The sequence below is a fragment of the Neophocaena asiaeorientalis genome, unplaced genomic scaffold (assembly GCF_003031525.2).
Source record: "Neophocaena asiaeorientalis asiaeorientalis breed wild unplaced genomic scaffold, Neophocaena_asiaeorientalis_V1.1 scaffold601, whole genome shotgun sequence".
Classification (NCBI taxonomy): Eukaryota; Metazoa; Chordata; class Mammalia; order Artiodactyla; family Phocoenidae; genus Neophocaena; species Neophocaena asiaeorientalis.
The window spans coordinates 2197450-2222008 of record NW_020174793.1 but is presented as its reverse complement, the minus strand read 5'-3'; the positions used below and the strand labels follow the sequence as shown (position 1 = coordinate 2222008).

The following is a 24559-nucleotide window of genomic DNA, read 5'->3' as shown; positions in this document are numbered from 1 at the left end:
TATTTGTGTGCATAACTTTTTATATTTTACAAACAAATGGTACTAAGAGAAACCATAGTGGCACCATATCAACAAATTAACTTGCTTCTACTATTTATCTGACCATGCACTCATGGTCACAATATTCGGAACTCTGAGATTAGCCACTGAGGGTATATTTGGAAATGTGTAGCCCTACCCTTTTACACATACAGTTAAACCAGTTTTCCTCCTGTGTGCTTTACTCATACCATACACCAGAAAATGAATTTAAAACTACTACTCTATAACAGTGGTTTTGAGACATGGTGTCAAGGCAGACTGATGTGTCATAGATTGTTACATGCAGTGATAACTTATGACTACTAGTAAAAACTCAAGTTAAATCATCTGCCTGCTCTTCATATAAATTAGGGCATATTCACTGTTATTGCTCTAATACCATCATTCTTCTTAGTTGAATTCCTTTTGATTTCCCGATTGAGAGACAAAGAGTTATCCAATTCCATGTAATTCTGAGAGAATTCATGAGAGTGAACTCCACATATGAATAATCCTTAATGTGTATGTAACTGTGAAAAAAGAATGATTGGTAACGGCTTCTGTATATATCCTTCTACGTGTGCATGAGAAAAACAAGAACTCATGTTCACGGAGGAAAGTGTCAAGGAAATGAAATTTGGACCTGGTGAATAAATATCATCTAGTTCAATGGAGGCAATGATAGTGTTCTCTCCCACCTCCGTGGTTCAAGAAGAATTGTTTTTTTCCCTTCTAGTAGCATATAAATTCTGCATCAGTTTTTCCAGTATATAAAATGCTGTGTTAATATCTACCAGTAATTAACAGCCTTCCACTCCACATAGGTAATAAATGGGAGTGAATTTATTGTTTATGAGTATATCAATATTTTTTTTAAAACTATATGCTGGGATATAAAGGCAATGTTGAAGTGTAAAATTGCTAATGCAGGCTCATAGCCTAGAAAAAGATTTCTTTTAATAGTTTTCTTCATTTAACAGTTCTTCATTTGAATATATTCCCTTTCAACTACATGTTTTGTGGTTTGGTGCCGTGAAGGGGAAATTTATTCCTTTGACACATTTATTCTTTTAATAGTTTTGCATTTGAAAAAGCCTCACCAGGTATCTATATATTTTGCAGTTTGCAGAGAGGTTCATTCTTGACAGTTTTTTAAAATGTTTATTCATTTAAATAGGTTCTCACTCCATGGAACTGTTGCTAAGATTTCTTTAAACTGGAGCCACCTGGGAGTTCTAGTAAAGCAGTAAGGCTAATGTCAACCTGTGGACTTTCCAGGGGCTCTGCAAGCCCTGAAATCACAGAAGATTCACATCCTCAGGAAGAAGAAAACATGTAGGATGTAATTTAACTAACCATTAGCAGATGTCCTTGACTATAGTGTTAATTATGATTTGGACCTTAGTAACCACAGAGCATTTATACAATTGAACTAGTTTGGGGATGCAGTATGTGGCCATGAAAAATATATATCAAACTCCCTCACATATATTTGAAAGCAAGGTATTTTTCACACACATTTTGTTTAATATTGAATAAGACCACTTTGACTTCCAACCACATTTTGATTTGTCTATTTGGGGATGTTACCCAACCAGAGTAGGGTTATGATGCATTCTTGGTGTAGGGACACTTAAATTGTACATCTATGTATTGTCCTCACTCTTGGCCCACTTTTAACGACAGTTCCAAAGACAACACCCACCAATGTAAGAGGAGGAAGTGGAAGAAGGCACGAGTTAGTCATCGCCTGGGAGGTAAGAAAACCTACTCAGATGTCAGAACTTGTTGATTCCTTAAAAAAGAAAGTTACACATAGAGTATCTGTATTTGGTATAGAGTAACTGAGTAACTTCTGTTTAAAGGAGGTTAAGAAACACTTTGAGCATGCGTTACTCACATGAATATTTCCAAAATGAACTTTTCTCATTTTCATACCAAGTCTAAAGTGTGCCGTCCTGTCATATAGGCTGTCTCAGAATACAGTTTGAATGATTAAAACACATTCTCTCACAAATTACTTCAGATGTTTATTTGGCTTAGTTTGATATTTATTTACTTCACAATTGAATAGCACTCTTGACATATATGGAGGCTAAAACCATTGAGGTTTTCCTGGAGTAGTGACTGGGTTAGCTCATTTATCTCATACAACCATCCTGTTAGTGGGGATAATTTTCCTTGTTTTACAAAATTATGAAACTGATGCACAGTTTGAGTACTTTCCTGAGAAGCAGTAGAATTGGGGCTTTGAATCCAAAACCCTTATTCTTTTGTGTCCCTCACTGTATGACCTCCAAAATTCCTTCTGTCAAAGGAAAGGAACAGGGGAGAAAGAGTGGGAGAGGTACATTTATTTTCCATAAAGCCACCTTCCTTCTTTAATGTTAACTTTATTATCAAATATAGCTAGGTAGCTAATAGAACAATGCGTTAGAATATGGAGATGGAAATAACTATTGGAGAAAACAACCAATCCCTGACCATCTCTAAGAACAATGATAGAATGTACAGAAACATACAGAAAAACTCCTTTCCCCAGTAAGAAATCTTCCATGAGCACATCCTCTGACCTGTTCTTCTGTTCATATGCCTCTTCTTCAATAAAACTTTATGCCTTGGTTTTGATTTCTGCAGAGGTATTAACTTCCCAATACCTGACCTTCACTGAGATCAATCCTCTCTAAACAGAATTGCCTTCCCTGTCAGTTTTATGTCTTAGTCAGCTGGGGCTGCTATAACAAAAATACTGTAGACTGGGTGGCTTATAAACAACAGAAATTTAATTCTTACAGTTCTGGACGCTGGAAGTCTAGTTCTGGAAGGCATTGGTGGATTCAGATCTGGCAAGGGCCTGCTTCCTGGTTCATAAAACACAATTTCTCACTATGTCCTCACATGACAGAGGGGCAAGACAGATCTCTAGATTCTATATTACAAGGTCAATAATCTGGTTCATGAGTACTCCACCCTCATAGCCAAGTCACCTACCAAAAGCCCATCTCCTAGCACCATCACATTGTGTTAGGAATTCATCACATGAATTGTGGGGGAGGAAGGGGTATAAACATTTAGTCTATAGTACTTTGATATAATAGGTTTTGTCTCTTTTTCTCCACTCAATACATAGTTTTTCCTCAAATCAAAATTCAAAATAAGAAAATGTAGCAAAGGTTTATTGTGTGTCTATTTGTCAAACATTGTGCTAGGCAATGTCTGGTAACTGCTCCACTGACTAACTAGTTAATGACAATTACTGTTTTCTTTGGTGTGCAATTGATGCTCATTTAACAAATTTAAATGTAAGCCATGGAGTACAAGTCTCTCGAAAAAATTCTGTATTCTAATTTTTTCATATGTTAGTAAAGCACAAGAGTAATTGAGAAAAAACTAGAAGAAAGGTCTTACATTAATTTCACTGAGATTTTCTGTGCAAAGCCCTCTGCAGAGCATTACCAGTGACAAGATTTTCCCGACCACCAGACCATATGACAGTTTTCCCCAGCATATTACATTCTAGTGTGGAATCCAAGGACCTTTGTTTCATATACATGACTAGTTCGAGAAAATTTGTTTCACTTCAAGAGTTTTCAATACTCCTGATGCTTTTCTTAAATACCAACTGATACCATTTAATTTTTTAATCTTATACCTTTAAAGCCTTTTAAATTTCCGGTGACTGTCAAGCTATTTTTCTATGTTGGCTTCCAATATAATATAAAGATTGGAGAGTCTCTATTGCTCTAGTTAACCATAATCTTTAAAAATTTAAAGAGTGGGGGTTTTGATGAATTATTTTCCTGATATTTAATTGCATTTTTCTTCTTTAGCCAGTATCAGAAGAGTTTCAGAATGGGGAAGGCTTTGGCTATATTGTGGCTTTCCGACCCAATGGAACACGTGGCTGGAAGGAAAAAATGGTGACATCTTCTGAAGCTTCAAAATTCATTTATCGAGATGAAAGTGTCCCTCCTCTTACTCCCTTTGAAGTGAAGGTTGGCGTTTATAACAATAAAGGAGATGGACCTTTCAGTCAAATTGTGATCATATGTTCAGCTGAAGGAGGTCAGTTTTTTTCATGCTTATTATTTTCATTTAACATTTTAATATTTTATTTTGGTACATGAATGTGACATTATTGTAATATATTAGATAATACAGGTACACCAAAAGCAAAAATAAAACTTACCTATAGTCCTACTACACTTTTTAGATATATTTTTGCAAAATTTTTTCCAAATAATTTTTATTGAAAAAAAAATGATCATTCCATATACTTTGCTTTATGTTCTTCACTCCCTGACGATGTATGGCAAATATCTTTACATGACAATACAATATTAGTAACGCCTGTAGAATATTCTCTGGATGGATGGACATTTAACCATTCTTCTCTGTTTCACAATTTAGATCATTTTCTATTTTAACCTTATTCTAATTTAAATTTAGATAACTTCTATTTTAATTGAAAATTTTAACTTATGTGAAATAAATTTAAATAAAGACTCCAATAACTATTTATTACTAACCTCATACACAAAACAGCCGACTGATAAGTATCAGACAGGATTTTTTGTTTGAAGCTTTTCACACATGGTATTATTAAATCCTCACAACAATCTTGTCTAATAGGCTTTATTATCCCCATTGTAGAGAAAGAGAAATTGAAGTCCAGAAAAGTTAAGGAACTTGTTAAAAAAAAGTTAAATAGTTTCTAATTGAGAATTAAACCCAGTCCTTTCAATCATTAAATCCTTGATTTGTCTATAGCAAGCTGCCTTCATATGTATAACCTCATTTAATTCTCAGTATAAACCTACTAGGTAGGCAAGACCTAGGCAGGAAACCCATTTTACAGATCAGTAAACTGTAAATCTGTGACTTATTCATGGTTACAGTCAACAGGTGGTAGTGCTAGAGGGCAAACTCAGTTTCCTACAACAAAATCCTTGGTTCTTTCAAATTTTAATACAAAAATGTATTTTCTGAGTGAGAGAAAGCTTGATAGAGCTAACTCTCTAAAGTTAGCTTTTCTGCACAGTCCTTCTTCAATTCAAGTGCAAAATTTCAATTGGTTCTGCAAGTAAGTAAAATGCCTTACAGGCCATAAACCTGACAGAAGACTGAGCTAATGTTACACCAAAGGCAGCACACATTTGACCTTCCAAATAATTATTGTTTTCTCATAAACTGACCCTTTTACTTCCTTTGTGCCCACATGTGTGACTTGAATAGCTTAAGAGAATTACCAATCTTTTTGGTATGGAGAATTCATGGTGGGGGAAATAAGTAAGGTTGTTTGAATATTGAAGCACAAAGGTAGTGTCTAATTTATGTAAGATGTAGTTTTTCAGCACTAGCTGCCTTGTATTTTATGACACAGAGCCAAATTTTGAAGCAGAAGTAGAAAGTTTTTCCTAGTATAAGAATGAACAGGAAAGTGAAGAATCAAGTAATAATAAGGAACCATAGGTGTTCTGATGAGATATTCATGCACTTAGCATCTCAAGTTTCTGATGTTTTTTTCAGATAGTATAGCCAGTCTCCACATTACTTATATTAACTCTTACAATAAAATATGAGGTAGGAATCTCAAGCTGCAATGTATTTTGCAGGAAACTGAGACTCAGAGAGGCTAAGTAACATGCTCAAATCAACCCAGTAAATAACAAAAGTTATAAGTAACTGTAGTAAGTGACAGGGCTGGAATTTGAACACAGGTCTGTATGACTCCAAAGCTAATGCTTTTAATCACTACCCTATACCTTCTCATCAGGAGTGTCTTTAACAATAATGTTTCATTATTGTATTATGTTAGTGTATATAATAATAATATTTTACATCATTTGTTACTCTGATATCTGTTTTGAAGTATGTCTTATTCAGGAAGTGCATATTCTTGTGGTTTTAATTTATTTAACCTAACTATAAAGTGCATGGTCCCAAATGTCACATGAGATGAATTGGACAGGTGTGTACATGCTTTATATGGTAACACCAGTGTTGCCTTTAAGAAATTCAGATTTGTACATTCCTTGTCAACCTTTGCTTTAAAATTAAATTATAGCAGCCACCATGGGTTATTTATACTGTGTTTTCTTAAATTTGAAATGGCTTGCTTTTAGAGATTTCTCTTTCCAGCTAGATAGGAAATATGCATATTTTTTTTCAAAGACACCGAGGTTGTTGCTGTAACATATTTCACAGTAACACTTCATTTACTTTGGTGGACTGAAATATGAAAGATACCAGGCAAATTAAATCCGAATAGAGGGAGGAGCTTCAAGATGGCGGAGAAGTGAGACGTGGAGATTTCCTTCCTCTCCACAAATGCATCAGAAATACATCTACATGTGGAACAACTCCTACAGAACACCTACTGAACACTGGCAGAAGACCTCAGACCTCCCAAAGGCAAGAAACTCCCATGTAACTGGGTAGGGAAAAAGAAAAAAGAAAAAAAACAAAGACAAAAGAATAGGGATTGGACCTTCACCTCTGGGAGGGAGCTGTGAAAGAGGAAAAGTTTCCGTACAATAGGAAGCCCCTTCACTGCAGAGATGGTGGGGGTGGTGGGGGGAATCTGCAGAGCCACACAGGAGAGCACAGCAATAGCTATGCAGAGGGCAAAGCAGATAGATTCCCACATAGAGGATCAGTGTCAACTGGCACTCACCAGCCCAAGAGACTTCTCTGCTCACCAGCTGGCCTGGTCAGGTGAGGGCAGGGCGCTGAGGCTTGGGGTTGGCTGCATGAACACAGCCTGAAGGGGGCTAATGTGCCACAGCTAGCCAGGAAGGAGTCCGGGAAAAAGTCTGGACCTGCCTAAGAGGCAACAAGACCATTGTTTCGGGGTGCACAAGCAGAGGGAATTCAAAGCACCACCTGCCTAAATGAGCTCCAGAGACGGGCACAAGACGCGGCTATCAGCACGGACACCAGAGACGGGCATGAAACACTAAGGCTGCTGCTGCAGCCACCAAGAAGACTGTGTGCAAGCACAGGTCACTATACACACCTCTCCTCCTGGGAGCCAGTGCAGCCAGCCACTGCCAGGGTCCCATGATCCAGGGACAACTTCCCCTGGAGAACACACAGTGCACCTCACGCTGTTGCAACGTCATGACACCCTCTGCCGCCACAGCCTCTCCCTGCATTCCATACCCCTCCCTCCCCCAGCCTGAGTAGTTGCAACGTCATGACACCCTCTGCCGCCACAGCCTCTCCCCGCATTCCATACCCCTCCCTCCCCCAGCCTGAGTAAGCCAAAGCCCCCTAATCAGCTGCAACTTTAACCCTGTCCTGTCTGAGCGAAGAAGAGATGCCCTCAGGTGACCTACATGTAGAGGCGGGACCAAATCCAAAGCTGAATCCCAGGAGCTGTGCGAACAAAGAAGAGAAAGGGAAATCTCTCCCAGAAGCCTCAGGAGCAGCGGATTAAATCTCCACAATCAACTTGATGTACCCTGCATCTCTGGAATACTTGAATAAACAATTATCTCAAAATTGAAGTGGTGGATGTTGGGAACAACTATATATATATATATACATATATAGTCTTGTTTCTGTAACCATTCAGACAGTGTATGTCTTTTGTTTGCAGTATTCAATCCATTTACTTTTAAGGTAGTTATCAAGCCTGTGCCTCTGAAGTGGGAAAGACGAGTGAAAAACATTGGTCCACCAGTGAGCTCCAGGCTCCACGTAATATCAAACACCCAAAGATCTCCCAGAGATCTCTATCTCAACACTAAGATCCAGCTCCACTCACCAACTAGCAAGCTACAGTCCTGGACACCCTATGCCAAACAACAAGCAAGACAGGAACACAACCCCACCCATTAGCAGAGAGGCAGCCTAAAATCATAATAAGATCACAGACAACCCAAAACACACCAGCAGATGCAGTCCTGCCCACCAGAAAGACAAGATCCAGCCTCATCCTCCAGAACACAGGCACTACGCCCCTCCCCCATGGAAGCCTACACAACCCACTGAACCAACCTTAGCCACTGGGGACAGACATCAAAAACAATGGAAACTATGAACCTGCAGCCTGCAAAAAGGAGACCACAAATACAGTAAGTCAAGCAAAATGAGAAGACAGAGAGACACACAGCAAATGAAGGAGCAAGGTAAAAACCCAACAGACCAACCAAATGAAGAGGACATAGACAGTCTACCTGAAAAAGAATTCAGACTAATGTTAGTAAAGATGATCCAAATTCTTGGAAATAGGAAGGAGAAAATACAAGAAATGATTAACAAGGAGCAAGAAGAACTAAAGAGCAAACAAACAATGATGAGCAACACAATAAATGAAATTAAAAATTTTCTAGAAGGAATCAATAGCAGAATAACTGAGACAGCTGAACTGATAAGTGACCTGGAAGATAAAATAGTGGAAATCACTACTGCAGAGCAAAATAAACAAAAAAGAATGAAAATAATTGAGGACAGTCTCAGAGACCTCTGGAACAGGATTAAACACAACAACATTCGAATTATAGGGGTCCTAGAAGAAGAAGAGAAAAAGAAAGGGACTGAGAAAATATTTGAAGAGATTATAGTTGAAAACTTCCCTAATATGGGAAAGGAAAAAGTCAATCAAGTCCAGGAAGCACAGAAAGTCCCATAGAGGATAAATCCAAGGAGAAACATGCCAAGACACATACTAATCAAACTATCAAAAATTAAAGACAAAAAAAATTTTTTTTAAGCAACAAGGGAAAAAAAATAACATACAAGGGAATCCGCATAAGGTTAAAAGCTGATCTTTCAGCAGAAACTCTGCAAACCAGAAGGGAGTGGCAGGACATATTTAAAGTAATGAAAGGGAAAAACCTACAACCCAGATTACTCTACCTACCAAGGATCTCATTCAGATTCAATGGAGAAATTAAAAACTTTACAGACAAGAAAAAGCTAAGAGAAGTCAGCATCACCAAAGCAGCTTAACAACAAATGCTAAAGGAAGTTCTCTAATCAGGAAACAAAAGAGAAGGAAAACATCTACGATAACAAACCCAAATCAATTAAGAAAATGGTAATAGGAACATATATATCGATAACTACCTTAAAAGTAAATGGATTGAATACTGCAAACAAAAGACATACACTGTCTGAATGGTTACAGAAACAAGACCCATATTATATGCTGTCTACTAGAGACACACTTCAGACCAAGGACACATACAGACTGAAAGTGAGGGGATGAAAAAAGATATTCCATGCAAATGGAAATCAAAAGAAAGCTGGAGGAGCAATTCTTATATCAGACAAAATAGATTTTAAAATAAAGGCTATTAAAAGAGACAAAGAAGGACACTACATAATGATCAAGGGATCAATCCAAGGAGACATAACAATTGTAAGTATTTATTCACCCAACATAGGAGCACCTCAATACATCAGGCAAATGCCATAAAAGGGGAAATCAACAGTAACACAATCATAGTAGGGGACTATAACACCCCACGTTCACCAATGGACAGATCATCCAAAATGAAAATAAATAAGGAAACACAAGCTTTAAATGATACATTAAACAAGATGGAATTAATTTATATTTATAGGACATTCCATCCAAAAACAAACAGAATAAACTTTCTCCTTAAGTGCTCATGGCACAGTCTCCAGGTCAGATCATATCCTGGGTCACAAATCAAGCCTCAGTAAATATAAGAAAATTGAAATTGTACCAAGTATCTTTTCTGACCACAATGCTATGAAACTAGATGTCAATTACAGGGAAAAAATCTGTAAAAAATACAAACACACAGAGGCTAATCAATACATAAATAAATAATCAAGAGATCACTGAAGAAATCAAAGAGGAAATCAAAAAATACCTAGAAACATAGGAAAATGAAAACACAATGACCCAAAACCTATGGGAGGTGGCAAAAGCAGTTCTAAGATGGAACTTTAGAGCAATAGAATCCTACCCCAAGAAACAAGAAATATCTCAAATAAACAACCTAACCTTATACCTAAAGCAATTAGAGAAAGAAGAACAAAAAAACCACAAAGTTAGCAAAGGGAAAGAAATCATAAAGATCAGATCAGAAATAAATGAAAAAGAAATAAAGGAAACAATAGCAAAGATCAATAAAATAAAAGCTGGTTCTTTGAGAAGATAAACAAAATTGATAAACCATTAGCCAGACTCATCAAGAAAAAAAGGGAGAAGACAAATCAGTAGAATTAGAAATGAAAAAGGAGAAGTAACAACTGACACTGCAGAAATACAAAGGATCATGAGAGATTACTACAAGCAATGCTATGCCAATAAAATGGACAACCTGGAAGAAATAGACAAATTCTTAGAAAAGCACAACCTTCCAAGACTGAACCAGGAAGAAACAGAAAATATAAACAGACCAATCAAAAGCATGGAAATTGAGACTGTGTTTAAAAATCTTCCAAAAACCAAAAACCCAGTACCAGATGGCTTCACAGGTGAATTCTATTAAACACTTAAAGGAGAACTAACACCTATCCTTCCCAAACTCTTCTATGATATAGCAGACAGAAGAACGCTCCCAAACTCATTCTATGAAGCCACCATCACTCTGATACCAAAACCAGACAAAGATGTCACAAAAAAGAAAACTACAGACCAATATCACTGATGAATATGGAGGCAAAAATCCTCAACAAAATACTAGCAAACAGAGTCCAAAATCACATTAAATATCACACACCATGATCAAGTGAGGTTTGTCCCAGGAATGCAAGGATTGTTCAATATAAACAAATCAACCAATGTGATACACCATATTAACAAATTGAAGGATAAAATCCCTATGGTCATCTCAATAGATACAGAAAAACTTTTGATAAAATTCAACACCCACTTATTTTTTTTTTTTTTTTTTTGCTCCTAAACACTTTACTGTTTATTTAGTAAGAATAGGGATATTTTCTCACACAATCATAATGCAATTATCAACTTTAGTAAACAGTTAGCACTAATACAATACTTTTATTTAGTCGATTGGTATAAATTGACTCAATAAAATCCTTTAAAACTATGGAACGCTTCACGAATTTGCGTGTCATCCTTGCGCAGGGGCCATGCTAATCTTCTCTGTATCGTTCCAATTTTAGTATATGTGCTGCCGAAGCGAGCACTCAACACCCACTTATGATAAAACTCTCCAGAAAATAGGCATAGAGGGAACTTACCTCAACATAATAAAGGCCATATATCACAAACTCACAGCCAGCATCGTTCTCAGTGGTGTAAAACTGACAACATTTCAACCAAGATCAGGAACAAGACAAGGTTGTCCACTCTCACCACTATTATTCAATAGAGTTTAGGATATTTTAGACACAGCAATCTGAGAAGAAAAAGAAATCAAAGGAATACAAATCGGATAAGAAGAAGTACAGCTGTCACTGTTTGCAGACGACATGAAACTATACATAAAGAATCCTAAAGATGCTACCAGAAAACTTCTAGAGCTAATCAATGAATTTGGTAAGGTAGCAGGGTACAGAATTAATGCACAGAAATCTCTTGCATTCCTAAACAAATGACAAAAAATCTGAAAGAGACATTAAGGAAACACTCCTATTTACCATTGCAACAAAAAGAATAAAATACCTAGGAAAAAAAACCTATCTAGGGAGACAAAAGACCGGTATGCAGAAAACTATAAGACACTGATGAAAGAAATTAAAGATGATACAATCAGATGAAGAAATATACCATGTTCTTGGATTGGAAGGCTCAACATTATAAAAATGATTATACTACCTAAAGCAATCTACAAATTCAATGCAATCCCTATCAAACTACCAATGACATTTTTCACAGAACTAGAACAAAAATTTCACTATTTATATGGAAATTAAAAAGACCTTGAATAGCCAAAGCAATATTGAGAAAGAAATACGAAGCTGGAGGAATCAGACTCCCTGACTTCAGACTATACTACAAAGCTACAGAAATCAAGACAGTATGGTACTCGCACAAAAACAGAAATGTAGATCAATGGAACAGGATAGAAAGCTCAGAGGTAAACCCACGCATATATGGTTACCTTATTTCTGATAAAGGAGGCAGGAATATATAGTGGAGAAAAGACAGCCTCTTCAATAAGTAGTGCTGGGAAAACTGGACAGCTACATGTAAAAGAAAGAAATTAGAACACTCCCTAACACCATACACAAAAATAAACTCAAAATGGATTAAAGACCTAAAGGTAAGGCCAGACACTATAAAACTCTTAGAGGAAAACATAGACAGAACACTCTATGGCATATATCCCAGCAAGATCATTTTTGACCAACCTCCTAGAGAAATGGAACTAAAAACATAAGTAAATAAATGGGACCTAATGAAACTTAAAAGCTTTTACACAGCAAAGGAAACCATAAACAAGACGAAAAGACAACCCTGAGAATGGGAGAAAATATTTGCAAATGAAGCAAATGACAAAGGATTAATCTCCAAAATATACAAGCAGCTCATGCAGCTCAATATCCAAAAAAACAGACAACCCAATCCAAAAATGGGCAGAAGACCTAAATAGATATTTCTCCAAAGAAGATACACAGATAGCCAACAAACATATGAAAGAATGCTCAACATCACTAATCAGCAGAGAAATGCAAATCAAAACTACAATGAGGTATCACCTCATACCAGTTCAGAATAGTCATCATTAAAAAATTGACAAAGTATAAATGCTGGAGAGGGTGTGGAGAAAAGGGAACCATCTTGCACTATTGGTGGGAATGTAAATTGATACAGCCACTATGGAGAACAGTATGGAGGTTCCTTAATAAACTACAAATAGAACTACCATATGACCCAGCACTCCCACTACTGCCCATATACCCTGAGAAAACCATAATTCAAAAAGAGTTATGTACCCCAATATCATTGAAGCACTATTTACAATAGCCAGGACATGGAAGCAATCTAAGTGTCCATCAACAGACAAATGGATAAAGAAGATGTGGCACATATATGCAATGGAATATTACTCAGCCATGAAAAGAAAGTAAATTGTGTTATTTGTAGTGAGGTTGATGAACCTAGAGTCTGTCATACAGAGTGAAGTAAGTCAGAAAGAGAAAACAAGTACTGTATGCTAACACATATATATGGAATCTAAAATTAAAAAGTCGTTCTGAAGAACCTAGGGCCAGGACAGGCCCTAGGTTACAGATGTAGACATAGAGAATGGACTTGAGAACACTGGGAGGGGGAAGGGTAAGCTGGGATGAAGTGATTGAGTGGCATGGACAAATATACACTACCAAATGTAAAATAGCTAGTGGGAAGCAGCCGCCCAGCACAGGGAGATCAGCTTGGTGCTTTGTGACCACCTAGAGGGGTAGAATAGGGAGGGTGCAAGGGAGATGCAAGAGGGAGGAGTTATGGGGATATACGTATATGGATAGCTGATTCACTCTGTTATAAAGCAGCAACTAACACACCATTGTAAGGCAATTATACTCCAATAAATATGTCAAAATAAAAAATCTGAATAGAGTCTGCCTTTGCTCTGACAACAAAATTCAAACATATATTAGCATTTGCTCACTAATTAAATTTACTAATTTGGAACTTCATGTGTAAATATTAATAAAGTTTTAGCACCATTAAATTGTGTTAAACGTGAAAAGCAGGACAATGGAAGGAAGAGAATGTATTTGCCTAGGGTAAGCGGAGCTTGAGTTTCAAGCTCAGACTAACTGTAAGGTCTTGGGCATTCTTTTCACCTTTCTGAGCCTTACCTTCCTCCACTCTAAAAATGAAAATCTAGAAGTAGAACATCCCTGGACGCCATTAAAAATCTAAGACTAAAATTTTGTCAATTTATTCTACATTCTGAAATATTCTTTTAAATTTTAATTGTCCCAGTATAGGCAATAATAACAGATCGACTTTTGCGCTATAATAAAAAGAGGGAAACCAACATCCTTTTTAGTCACTTGGCAAACTGCTTTACTTGAAAAGGAGTGAACATTTTCAAGATTGAACCATTTTTAAAAAGAGTCAAGGCCTGTAATAAACTGACGAAATAATATATTGTGCTCATGCCAGAGCAGGGGCCTCTCTTCCATGTCTGTGGATGTTCACAGAGATTCACAGTGAGTCTTTGTCATCATACTCTTGCCCAAAGCCCAACTGATCTGATTGAGACTGTATTTCTCCATAGACCACTTCTGTTTCTTTTTCTTCCATTAACCTAGTCCACATGTCCTCTGTATTCTTAGATAAAGCAAAGAACAAGAGCAGAGGGACTGGCTTTCTATCTCTGTTTATGGCCATAGTTCCTTCCCTTCATATCATGATACAGCTACATACCTAGAGTACCATGGAGGAGGTACCACCCTTTCACAGCTGACATCAAGACATGAAGAGAAATGTACCAGATGTCATATCAAACACAGCCATGTTTTTTGGAGGGAAGCACAGAACACAAGGACTTCAAGTCACACCTGACAGTACTAGTTCTCAACCCATTTCCCACTGACACATTGACAATGGATGACAGTCACATCCAGAACACACTTCCATAAGTGCTTGTGTGCATTCCCCATACCTCTATGTTTTCCTTTTCCTCTCAAGAAACCTATTGGGATGCAAGTGAGTAGTACATTATTGAAGGGAAAACCTTGAATGTAACCTGTTATAGAAGGATTCATCATTTATACATATAGATACTTAGTAAATCACTTGGGAAATAACCTTGACTCTTGCCACTCGGAGGTTGACTATTGCCCTAAAGTACTGTCAGAAAAGCTCCAAATGGTTTTTCTGCTAACACCTTTGAGACTCTGAAACCTTTCAAGGTTTCCACAACAGAAATAATCCCGAATGGCTCTGTCAGTGACAAGCAACATTCGACATAAACCTGGGAGGAAAGAGATTTGCCTTCTGGGACTTCCATGCATCATGCATATTTATCTATACCCTTTGAACCAGGCAAAAATTATGTGCATTCTAACCCTGATTTGACTTCAGGTCTCAGGGTATGATATAATCCCATGCAATACTCTCATCTTGGAAACAATTCTATTTTTTTAAAGAATAACAAAGTTCCAACATAATTGATTTTAAAGTGCATGGTATAAGTGATAAAAAGCAATATTTTCAACATGAGAAATCAAATTGGCCTTCATTTCCATATTTCTAGAAATACTTATTAATTAAACTTACATCCATTTTCCACTTGAGATTTGGAAAGGGAAAGAAACTGAGCATTCAAATACATCTAATAGAAAAATAGAGGGAAATTCAATATAGATTAATTGTAGGTTGAAATATTTGTTTACGTGTGATGTGATTTAACCTTCTCTAGTTTTTTTGGCTTTTTCCTTATATGTAAAAATATGTGGCTTTTATGTTTTATTAAAGTCAAAAAGCTTCTTGTTTGCAGAAAATGATATGCAATTATCCTCTTGTAAATTGAGCTACCACAGCTCAAATTAAAACCTGACTTTCATGAGGTGTTATTCTGCAAATCAGTCCTTAGCTGAAACTGAGCTCAGTGGGATTTATGTGAACTTGAAAATTAATAAATTGGCATATTAGTTGTAAAATACGAGGAATAATTTCCTGTCTTTGCCAGATGATCCATTTGGATTAGTGCCTGTAAAAGTTCAGCTACAGCTGTCTTAACTGAATTTTTAAATAATGAAACCATAACCCTTCTCCCAAGGAGTTTATTAAACTGTCCTTTGATTAATGCTCTTACCCACCCCTCCTGGGAAGTCAAACGTATAGTCAATATTATAAGCACATCCTCCCATATTACTTGGAGAACTCCAGATGCTAGGTCAGTTAATACAAATGTATCATCTAAATTCATGAACACGGTAATGCTGTACAAAATTTTTAATCTAACAGGAACTGAATTCTATCAGTCAGCCTGTCCACTTCATATCCCAAGATTGGAGTGAAGGAGTCAGCCATGGCCTAATTAATATCATCATAAGTGAAAAAAAGAAATCTTCAAAAATCTTTGAATCTATTAGACAAAATGCTAGTGTAATCTCAAATAGATCCCTGAATTTTCGTCAAATTACCCAAGCATAACAGATAGAAGTGAGCATGGCAATAAGCATCCTGTGATTTACAGATCAGGAAAGTTTTAGAGATGCCTGAATATGACAAGATCTATGAGGAGCAGTGTAGCTGTGGTTCAAAATTACCAAAAGTTCCATAAAATAGGAATGAAAGGAGTTGATAGTATGCCTGTGGCAGGGTTAAACAGGAGATGACGGGGGTTTAGGTGGTTTCTGGCATGACTTAGAGAGGCCAGCTGGGGATTCCAACATAAATATTCTTGAGAGAAGTTAGGCGTGGTAGGGCAAGGAGAAGAGAAAGCAGTAGGAAGAAGCACCAGGGGAGTAAACACAGATGTGTGCACAGAAGCAGAACAGTGTGGTGGTCAGGGCCTGACTGCTCTGTTCAAATCTTCTCTCCACCCTCTAGCAGCTGTGCAACTTTGGGCAAGTTGCTTAACCTCTCTGCCCCTAGATTTCCTCATCTGAAAAATGTGACAATGATAGTTGGGTTGTTGGGAGGATTAATTGATACATTATAAAGAATTTTAAATAAGGCTTGGCATATATCAAATCTTCAGTAAATGGCAGTTACTATTATTATCTTTGGTTATTCCCCCATCATCTATTTCCTTTGTTATTTTTGTTCATTTGTTTTTAATCTTATTCCATTCATTCATCTGTCAGTTATTTGGAAACAATTGTGCAGCAAGAGAATTGACTATATATTCTTCTTGTAAAATCTCTTCTGCACCCCAAAACTGACCCTAAGAGGTAAAGAATGAGCAAGCTGCTTCCTTGGTGCCATTTAAAAACAACAGAAGAGAGAGCACTTGAGACCTGAGTTCTACTTGGGGCTCTTTCAGAGCCAGAAGCAGAGTTCAGATAAATCAACCTGTTTCTATGTCACTTTTTTCATCTGCAAAATGAGGGCATGTTTAAGTTTTCAAACAGTACCTATTATATACAATGATATTCGTAAGTCCTTTTTCCTTTATGCAGGTAATGTAGCCTGTGCAAACTTATCACAGAGACACAAATCTTCATTGAGTCTACAATCACTAAGATGAGGGAGCAATGAGAACTGTGTGTGTGTGACATCTAAACAATTTCACGAAATTCATCAAATTAACAATAAATTTCATATTTTTAAGTTTTAGAAGTAAGAGAATAATAAATATTTACAGTGAAAGAGCACTGGATTTATTATTTTGCTCCTGATGACGCTTTGCCTTCTGAATCATATTATGTGATTTTACAGTATTTTAGATTAAAAAAATTTTTTAAAGCAAAAAAAAAAATGAGAGCATGGATTTAAAACATAGGTTCGTAACTCAAAAGCCTATAGACATCAGGTAAGAAATATAAATAAGTGAAGTAGTCCCAGAAGTGAGACAATAAAGACTGGTAGAGAATCTGCCAAACTAAGAAGAATATGCCCTGACTAATGGGAACAACTGCTAATCCTCATCTACCAGCACCCAAGGATTCAGACTTGGTATCCCCCTTTTTTCCCCCAAATAAGCCATAAATTCTTATTTTTAGATGGAATGTTGGAATTAATTAATTTAATAGATTACTTGGGCAAACAAAATATGGCTGAAGACCCACTGGCCATCCGTGTGTGACCTTTGATCCAAGTGACTTTCTAAAATTCTTTCTAGTTGTGACTTTCCATCATTCAACTGCAATGGGATGCCCAAACAGGACAGCTAGTTCCAATTCAAAGCAGACATTCTATGATCTAGTCAGTTACTCTTGCCTGCAGACAGACTTTTTGATACACATGAAAATATTCACTGGCTAATAAACCATACAAATTGAAACTTTTGGAAGTAAACTGAATGAGGTCACTTTTTTACATGCTTAAATTTCCAATGCAGGTCAGCATGGGTCTACTTCTGATACTATTTACATCCAAAAGGTGAAAAAAATAAGAAATGACTCTTCAATTCTTGTTTCATTTACCCTCATTCATTTGATGCAACTATAATATTTATCCCCCAAGTGTGCAACTGTGAAATGTCTTCTTGTGTCTGACCTGGATTTAAAAAGCTTATAAATAGAAATTAGGGTGCTGGTTTGGGAAATAATTTCTGAATATTTTTCTTTATTTTTTACTTTTTTAAAACTTTTGTTATTCTATTTAAAAAGTACTTAAACTTGTGTAGTGCTACAGAAAGCTGAGAGAGAAATTTCTTTCTCTAGTGGTAAAGAGAGATCGAAAGGCTGCCATCCAACCACATGTTTTGTGCTTCTGAAATTGTTTATCCCCCTGCAATCTCCTTTGACAAAGATGTAATTGCCTCAATAATAAAAAAAGTTGAAAGAAGGCATTTGTCACACAAATCTCTGCAATGCATTCACTTAAAAGATAAGCAAAACTTCTTCCAAATAACAAATGATGTTCAAAGGATGGCTTTCTTTGAAATAAATCATATCCTAAATCCTGGAGATCAGATTATACACACTTAAGAACATGAGCATTTCTTTTCATTTACTTGCAAAATAAAGAATTTTAACTCCTGTTAAATAACAATGAAAAAAAATTTTGTTGCAGGTCTGCTGAACAGAATTCTAGAATGAAATAAAAGTAGAAGCTTTTCACAGAGGTTTTTTTTTTTTTTTTAATCTGGTAGATGCACAAATAATAGGCAGTTGGAAAGTGGGATGAATGAAACCATTGAGCAAAAGAAAATAAAAGATATTCAAAGGGCAGAATGAGAAATGACAATTTATACCATGGCAGAAACTAATGTCAGCTTCTGTGTAAAGATTAATGTGAATTTACCAAAGCACTTTGAAGTAACACAAATATAGTATATAATTTTAATGAAAGCTTTACCAAAAGAAAAATCATTGCTCAGTGCAAACATATACTTTTGAAAAAGTCTTCTGTGTGCTTTTTTACAGTAACAAGGGTAGATGTTTTTGACTTATATTTTTCAATTAATAATATATAAAGGCTCTCCAGGTAGATATGTGGCCACTTTCCTTCCATTAGAAAAGGAAAAATCTCAGCAAATGGTTACATTGGGTTGTCCAAAAAGTTCATTTGGGTTTTTCCATAACATCTTATGGGAAACCCAAACAAAATTTTTGACCAACTCAATAATTCCCTTTATATGACTAAGACTTAAAAATTTTTTTGCGGTACGCAGGCCTCTCCCTGCTATGGCCTCTCCCGTTGCGGAGCACAGGCTCCGGACGCACAGGCTCAGCGGCCATGGCTCACAGGCCCAGCCGCTCCGTGGCATGTGGGATCTTCCCAGACTGGGGCACGAACCCGTGTCCCCTACATCGACAGGCGGACTCTCAACCACTGCGTCACTAGGGAAGCCCAAGACTTAAAAATTTTATTTAGAACTCTGCCTTTGCAGTAAGGTTCCCTGAATCTAAAAACAAAAAGAAAAAATGTGTGTGTGTGTGTGTGTGTGTGTATATATATTTGTGTGTGTGTGTGTGTGTGTGTGTGTGTGTGTGTGTATATATTTGTGTGTGTGTGTGTGTGTCAACAGTTTCATCTGAAGTCTTACCAGTGATATGGCATTAGAATCAAAAAGCCTCTACAATTTTTATGGGGTAGGAGTTTTTGAAATCGACTTTGTATAGACTAGTTGAACTAACTTATGGCATTTATTCCGCCATTTCATTTAACCTGTGTTTGTGACACAGTATTTATGATTCAGCAATGTCAAAGCTGAAAATATTTTGTTCCTCACATAGATTACAACCTCAAATAAAGTGCACCTCTTGATGGATACCAGTCAGACATGGTATATTTGAAAAAAAAAAAAAGTAATAAGAAAGGTCACTGAGCATAGGAATGAATGAAAAGGTGGTTTTGAGCAACAGCACTGAGACCTTAGGGGACTTTACTTTTTGGTCTATATCTGTCTTAAAAGTCAATGCATGCCTTTCAAATATCATGATTCATAACACATTCCTTACACAATCATGGAAATGTAGCTTTGTGGTTGGAACAACAAAAGAAATCTAATGAAATTTAGATTCTGTTTGTGCCTTCACAGGGTAAAAAAATAAAATAAAAAGTGATATTTTGTGAATGAATGTTTTAAGTGTCAAGCACTGTGCTAAATAATTTATATGTATTATTTCAATTAAAATTAACCTTAAAAGTTGATGAGCTAAGTACTCTCAATATGCCCAAATGACAGAAGATGGAGATCAGGAAGAGGTAAAGCAACTTGTCTGAAGGTAAGTAATTTTTTGGAAGACAAAAATCAACAACAGCAACAAAATAATCCAAGCCTGACTCCTAGTCCATTCTTTTGATCATTATGTTAGACTGGCAGACAATTTTAAGTCAGACAATTTAACTTCTCCAGAAATGTCCTTGTTAATCCAAGGATAAAGATCTTTACTTGTCTTGCTAGATTTGTTATTTGTCATTGGTAAGGTACTGATGAGACTTGGACACAGTGTAGAAATCCAAAAAGAACATCTTTTTTTTCTTGCTGTGCTTTTCATAATCATCACAGCACTTCATTTCAAAAATCAGATAGAAGGAAGTAACACCTGAAATATTCAGGTGCAATGCTTTGGTATGCATAACTTGTTACCATCGTGGTTTATTATTTCCATTTTCCTTCATACAGAGCCCACTGCTGCTCCCACAGATGTCAAGGCTACAAGTGTGTCTGTGTCAGAGATTCTTGTTGCATGGAAACATATTAAAGAGAGTCTAGGAAGACCACAGGGATTTGAGGTATGAACAGAATTACTGAAAATAAGCCTTGTTATTTCTGCCGGCACTGCACTCTCTTCAAGAAATTGTTTGGTGACATTTCAACAGAATTACATTCCTTTGAAATTCGCTCTATGGAAAAGAAATGAGAAATATACTATTCTACTGACATGTATTATGTTGCTCATTAGCTAGCTTATTTTTCAATGTAGTAGTTTCCATAGCACTGGGCAGATATTAAAAAAAAAAAAAGAAAAAGAAAATAGACCTTTAGATAAAAAACCAGGAGCTACAGGTTGATATTTACTGGCATCCAATTTATTGGTGGTTAAAAATACTTTTTGTGTATTTCTCTCTAATAATTTAATGTATAAAACAAGTTTTCCTATTATATTGTTCATGGCAGATCTTACCTCCTATACTAACTTGTCAGATTTGCTTGGAACTTAGTGATCTGGACCTATTCACTCAAATGACTTTTTGTCCTTCAAATTTTACTGTTTTTAAACATAGTTATGCCAGCCTTATAGTGGTGAATATTTTAAAACAATTCATTGGCTTCAATAAAATTTTATCCTCCACATGGACTAAAGGATTGTGGGAAGTCTGTGAGCTTGAGTATTCCACAAAAACAAGAGCTCTCATACAGCTCTTGTTCTTGCCTTTGCCAGTGAGGGATAGGATTAGGGGAGTAATTTATAAAATACAAAAAAGAATTAGCATCCAACTGAGGATCTTAGTTGTCTTTAAACTTTTTAATGTTTACTGTTCCTCTGTTTCAACTGCCACTAAGAGAAAATCATCTTGATTTTTAAATAATGATCGAATATAGGACTTGTATACCAACATGGTTTCCAGGCTAAAAACACATTTCTTTATTATATTTGAGTTTTCAAATAATGGCTGAGAACTATTTGATTAATATACAGCCAGCATTGCAGATTACAGTGATTAACAGTTTATACAATATTTCTAAGAGTTACAGCAAATATCATTTATATGAAACCATTACCTATACAATATCATGGATTTATTTCTACAATCTTGCTTCAGTTCATTATTTGGTGATAATTCAATATGTATCATATCAGGATTGCATGCTTGTTTTATTAAAATCTCTTTTTCTCCCTAGCCATGCTGCAGGGACCATGTCTGTTCACCAGTGAATCCCAGGACTGGTAGTACTTGGCTCAGGACAGCTACAATAAATATTTGTTGAACAAATGAATATCTGTGCTTCACAAACAGCCACTTTTGCTCCCACTGTAGAAGACATTGGGGTGGCCTGCCCTGCTCCCCTTCACTGGGCCAGGGCACCATCCCCTAGCTGCTGTGAGTGTTGACTATGAATGGTTTTCAGCTTCCCCTCTGGAGAACTGCCCTCCACTTAGGGGTGATGCCTTACCTGAAAAGGTACCAACCCCACAATCAAGCAACCCAAGGTCAATGACTGGCTGATACGGACTGATACTGGTCCCTTGCTTCAAGGAGGAAATAACTTTATGGTGCAGTTTATGATCCAGAGCCTTAGTCGTGTACATCAGGCCAAGGCTAGATCACCTGGGACCACACTCCTGCTCAGTTCCTTCTACTTCCCATCCTCTTTTCCACCCTTCCTTATAGATTCACCTGCAAGCACTCTCACAGTAAATCACATCATTCAAATCCCTGTCTCAAGCTCTGCTTCTATGGAACTCAACCTAAAACAATTACATGAGTATAGGTCCACTTAAACCTCTGAATCAGAACATCTGGTGTACATACTTGTAGTAAGCCATAAAGTGTATTCTGCTGCTCAGAAGAGTGAGGATCCAGGCTTCTACATCTCAAAGTGGTGCTCCTGTCACACAGCCAGTCAACAATTTTTCTGCCTGTCCTAATAGCATGACATTCATATTCGCACTGTGATTCACCTGTAATAACAGCTTTCTATGAGGTCCTAAAGAGATCACATAAGATTTAAGCTTGTGAACAATGGTTCTCTTTCTATATAAAAATCATCATTCATTCATTCTTTCAACAAATATTTATTGGAGGTCTACTAATTAGCAGACACTGAGCTAGATGCTAGGGATAAAACAATGAGCAAATTAAAGTCCCTGTCCTCATGAAGCTTATGTTGTAATAGGGAAGGCAAACAATAAACAAGCTCACAAATAAATGTGTGATATAATTTCAGTTTATGATGAATGTTGTGCAGAAAAATAGTACTGCACAAGAAGGTAGAGTGAGAGTCTGCTGTTTATAAAGGTTTGAGGAATTAACCTTTCTGAGGTTCTGACATTTGACATGATCAAATGAGAGAAAGAAAGAGAGAGAGAGAGAGAGAGAGAGAAAGAGAGGCAGAGAGAACAGCAAACTCAAAGGCCCTGTCTTAAGAGCATGCTGGCCTTGTTCAAAGAACAGGAGCAATTTTGGCTAGATAACAGTGAACAACAGGAAGAGTGGTAGCAGGAAAAATCGCTGGGACAAGAACCAGGTTATACGCAGTCTTGTGAACCAGGAAAAGGAGTTTAGATTTTATCTTCAGTATAAGGAAAAGCCATTAACGATTACAAACAGAGAGTCCAATCAGGCTCTGACTCATATTTTAAAAGCATCTCTTGGTCTAGAGGGTGAAGAACAGACTCTAAGAGGACCTCAGGTAGAGCAGTGGAGAAGTGGTCCTTCCAACCTAGCAGACAATGAAGTTGCTTTCGACTAGAACAGTAGAGGTGGAATTGATGAGAAGTGGACATTTTAAGATATATTTTGAGTGGAAGTGTAGTAGGATTTGATTATGAATTGGATGTGGACTATGTCAAAGTTAATTCCAGACCTTTTTGACCCAAGAAGCTGGGAGAATGACAAATCATTCACATACATAAGGAACTGATGGAGAAGAGCATATTTTAGAGCAAAAGATCAAAGATTCTGGTTTAATGTGTTACATTTTATAAGCCTTTTATTTTATTTTATTTTTTTACAAAAAGAGCTATCAAGTAAGTCTTATTTTAAGAGAAAGGTTAGAGACAGAGCTGTAACTCTGAGGAATCTTCAGTATATAAATGGTTTTTATACATGTGCTGGCTGAGATCACCAAATGTTGATAAAGATGTTTGAGAATTGAGCCCTATGGTGCCTCATCATTTGGAACTCAAGAAAGAAGATATGGCCAAAGAAACTATAGAAGACATTGAAGAAGTTCAGAAGCCAAGAGAAGAATTTTAAAATGGAGTGTCAAATGCTGAGTCAAATGTTGCTAAGAAATTCAGAAAGATGAGACCTGAGGCTTCAGAAAGATGAGGCCTGAGATTGCCCAATGGGTGTGTTCCATGCAGAGGCCTTACTGACCATGGTGAGAAGGGTTTTATAAAATGCTGGTGATCAAGGTTTGACTAGAGATCAAGACCAAGATCACTCAAGCATGGCATTCAAGAGTGTCAGAGCACAAAGTTTTCTCTAAATCTATTTTATTCAAAGCAACAACTTATCACAAGCAAAAATGGAATATCTTTGAGGATATGTTAATAGCATTTAATCAAATTCTGGAGCAATCATTACATTGACTGAATTTTATTTAAAGTAAATCAACACAAATTCTGACAACTATTTTTACGCAAAGAAACAACACAGCTTCCATGGGCACAGTAACATTTATAGTATTTTATACCGCATTATAAATTGTATTTTTAAAAAGATGGCATCTTGTTACCAAAAAAGAAAAAAACAATATCTTGTTAATGGGAAAATCAAATGTATGCTTTTCATTTCAGAAAATAATTAAAACTTTATATAATTCAATGACCAAATATG

The 24559-nt window shown here is 36.5% G+C and overlaps 1 protein-coding gene and 1 non-coding gene across 2 annotated transcripts in view; one reads left to right on the top strand and one right to left on the bottom strand.

The window, feature by feature from the left end:
* Nucleotides 1–24559, top strand: part of CNTN5 (contactin 5) — a 504363-nt gene that overhangs the window by 449846 nt on the left and 29958 nt on the right. Inside the window, exons 16-18 of the mRNA XM_024760353.1 lie at nucleotides 1708–1778; nucleotides 3852–4086; nucleotides 20676–20785. Coding sequence (XP_024616121.1) covers nucleotides 1708–1778; nucleotides 3852–4086; nucleotides 20676–20785 — 416 coding nt within the window. The remainder of the gene's footprint in view (nucleotides 1–1707; nucleotides 1779–3851; nucleotides 4087–20675; nucleotides 20786–24559) is intronic.
* On the bottom strand, nucleotides 11051–11157 carry LOC112409974 (U6 spliceosomal RNA). Its single transcript, XR_003005288.1, has one exon. It is a non-coding gene; the product is annotated as a U6 spliceosomal RNA (small nuclear RNA).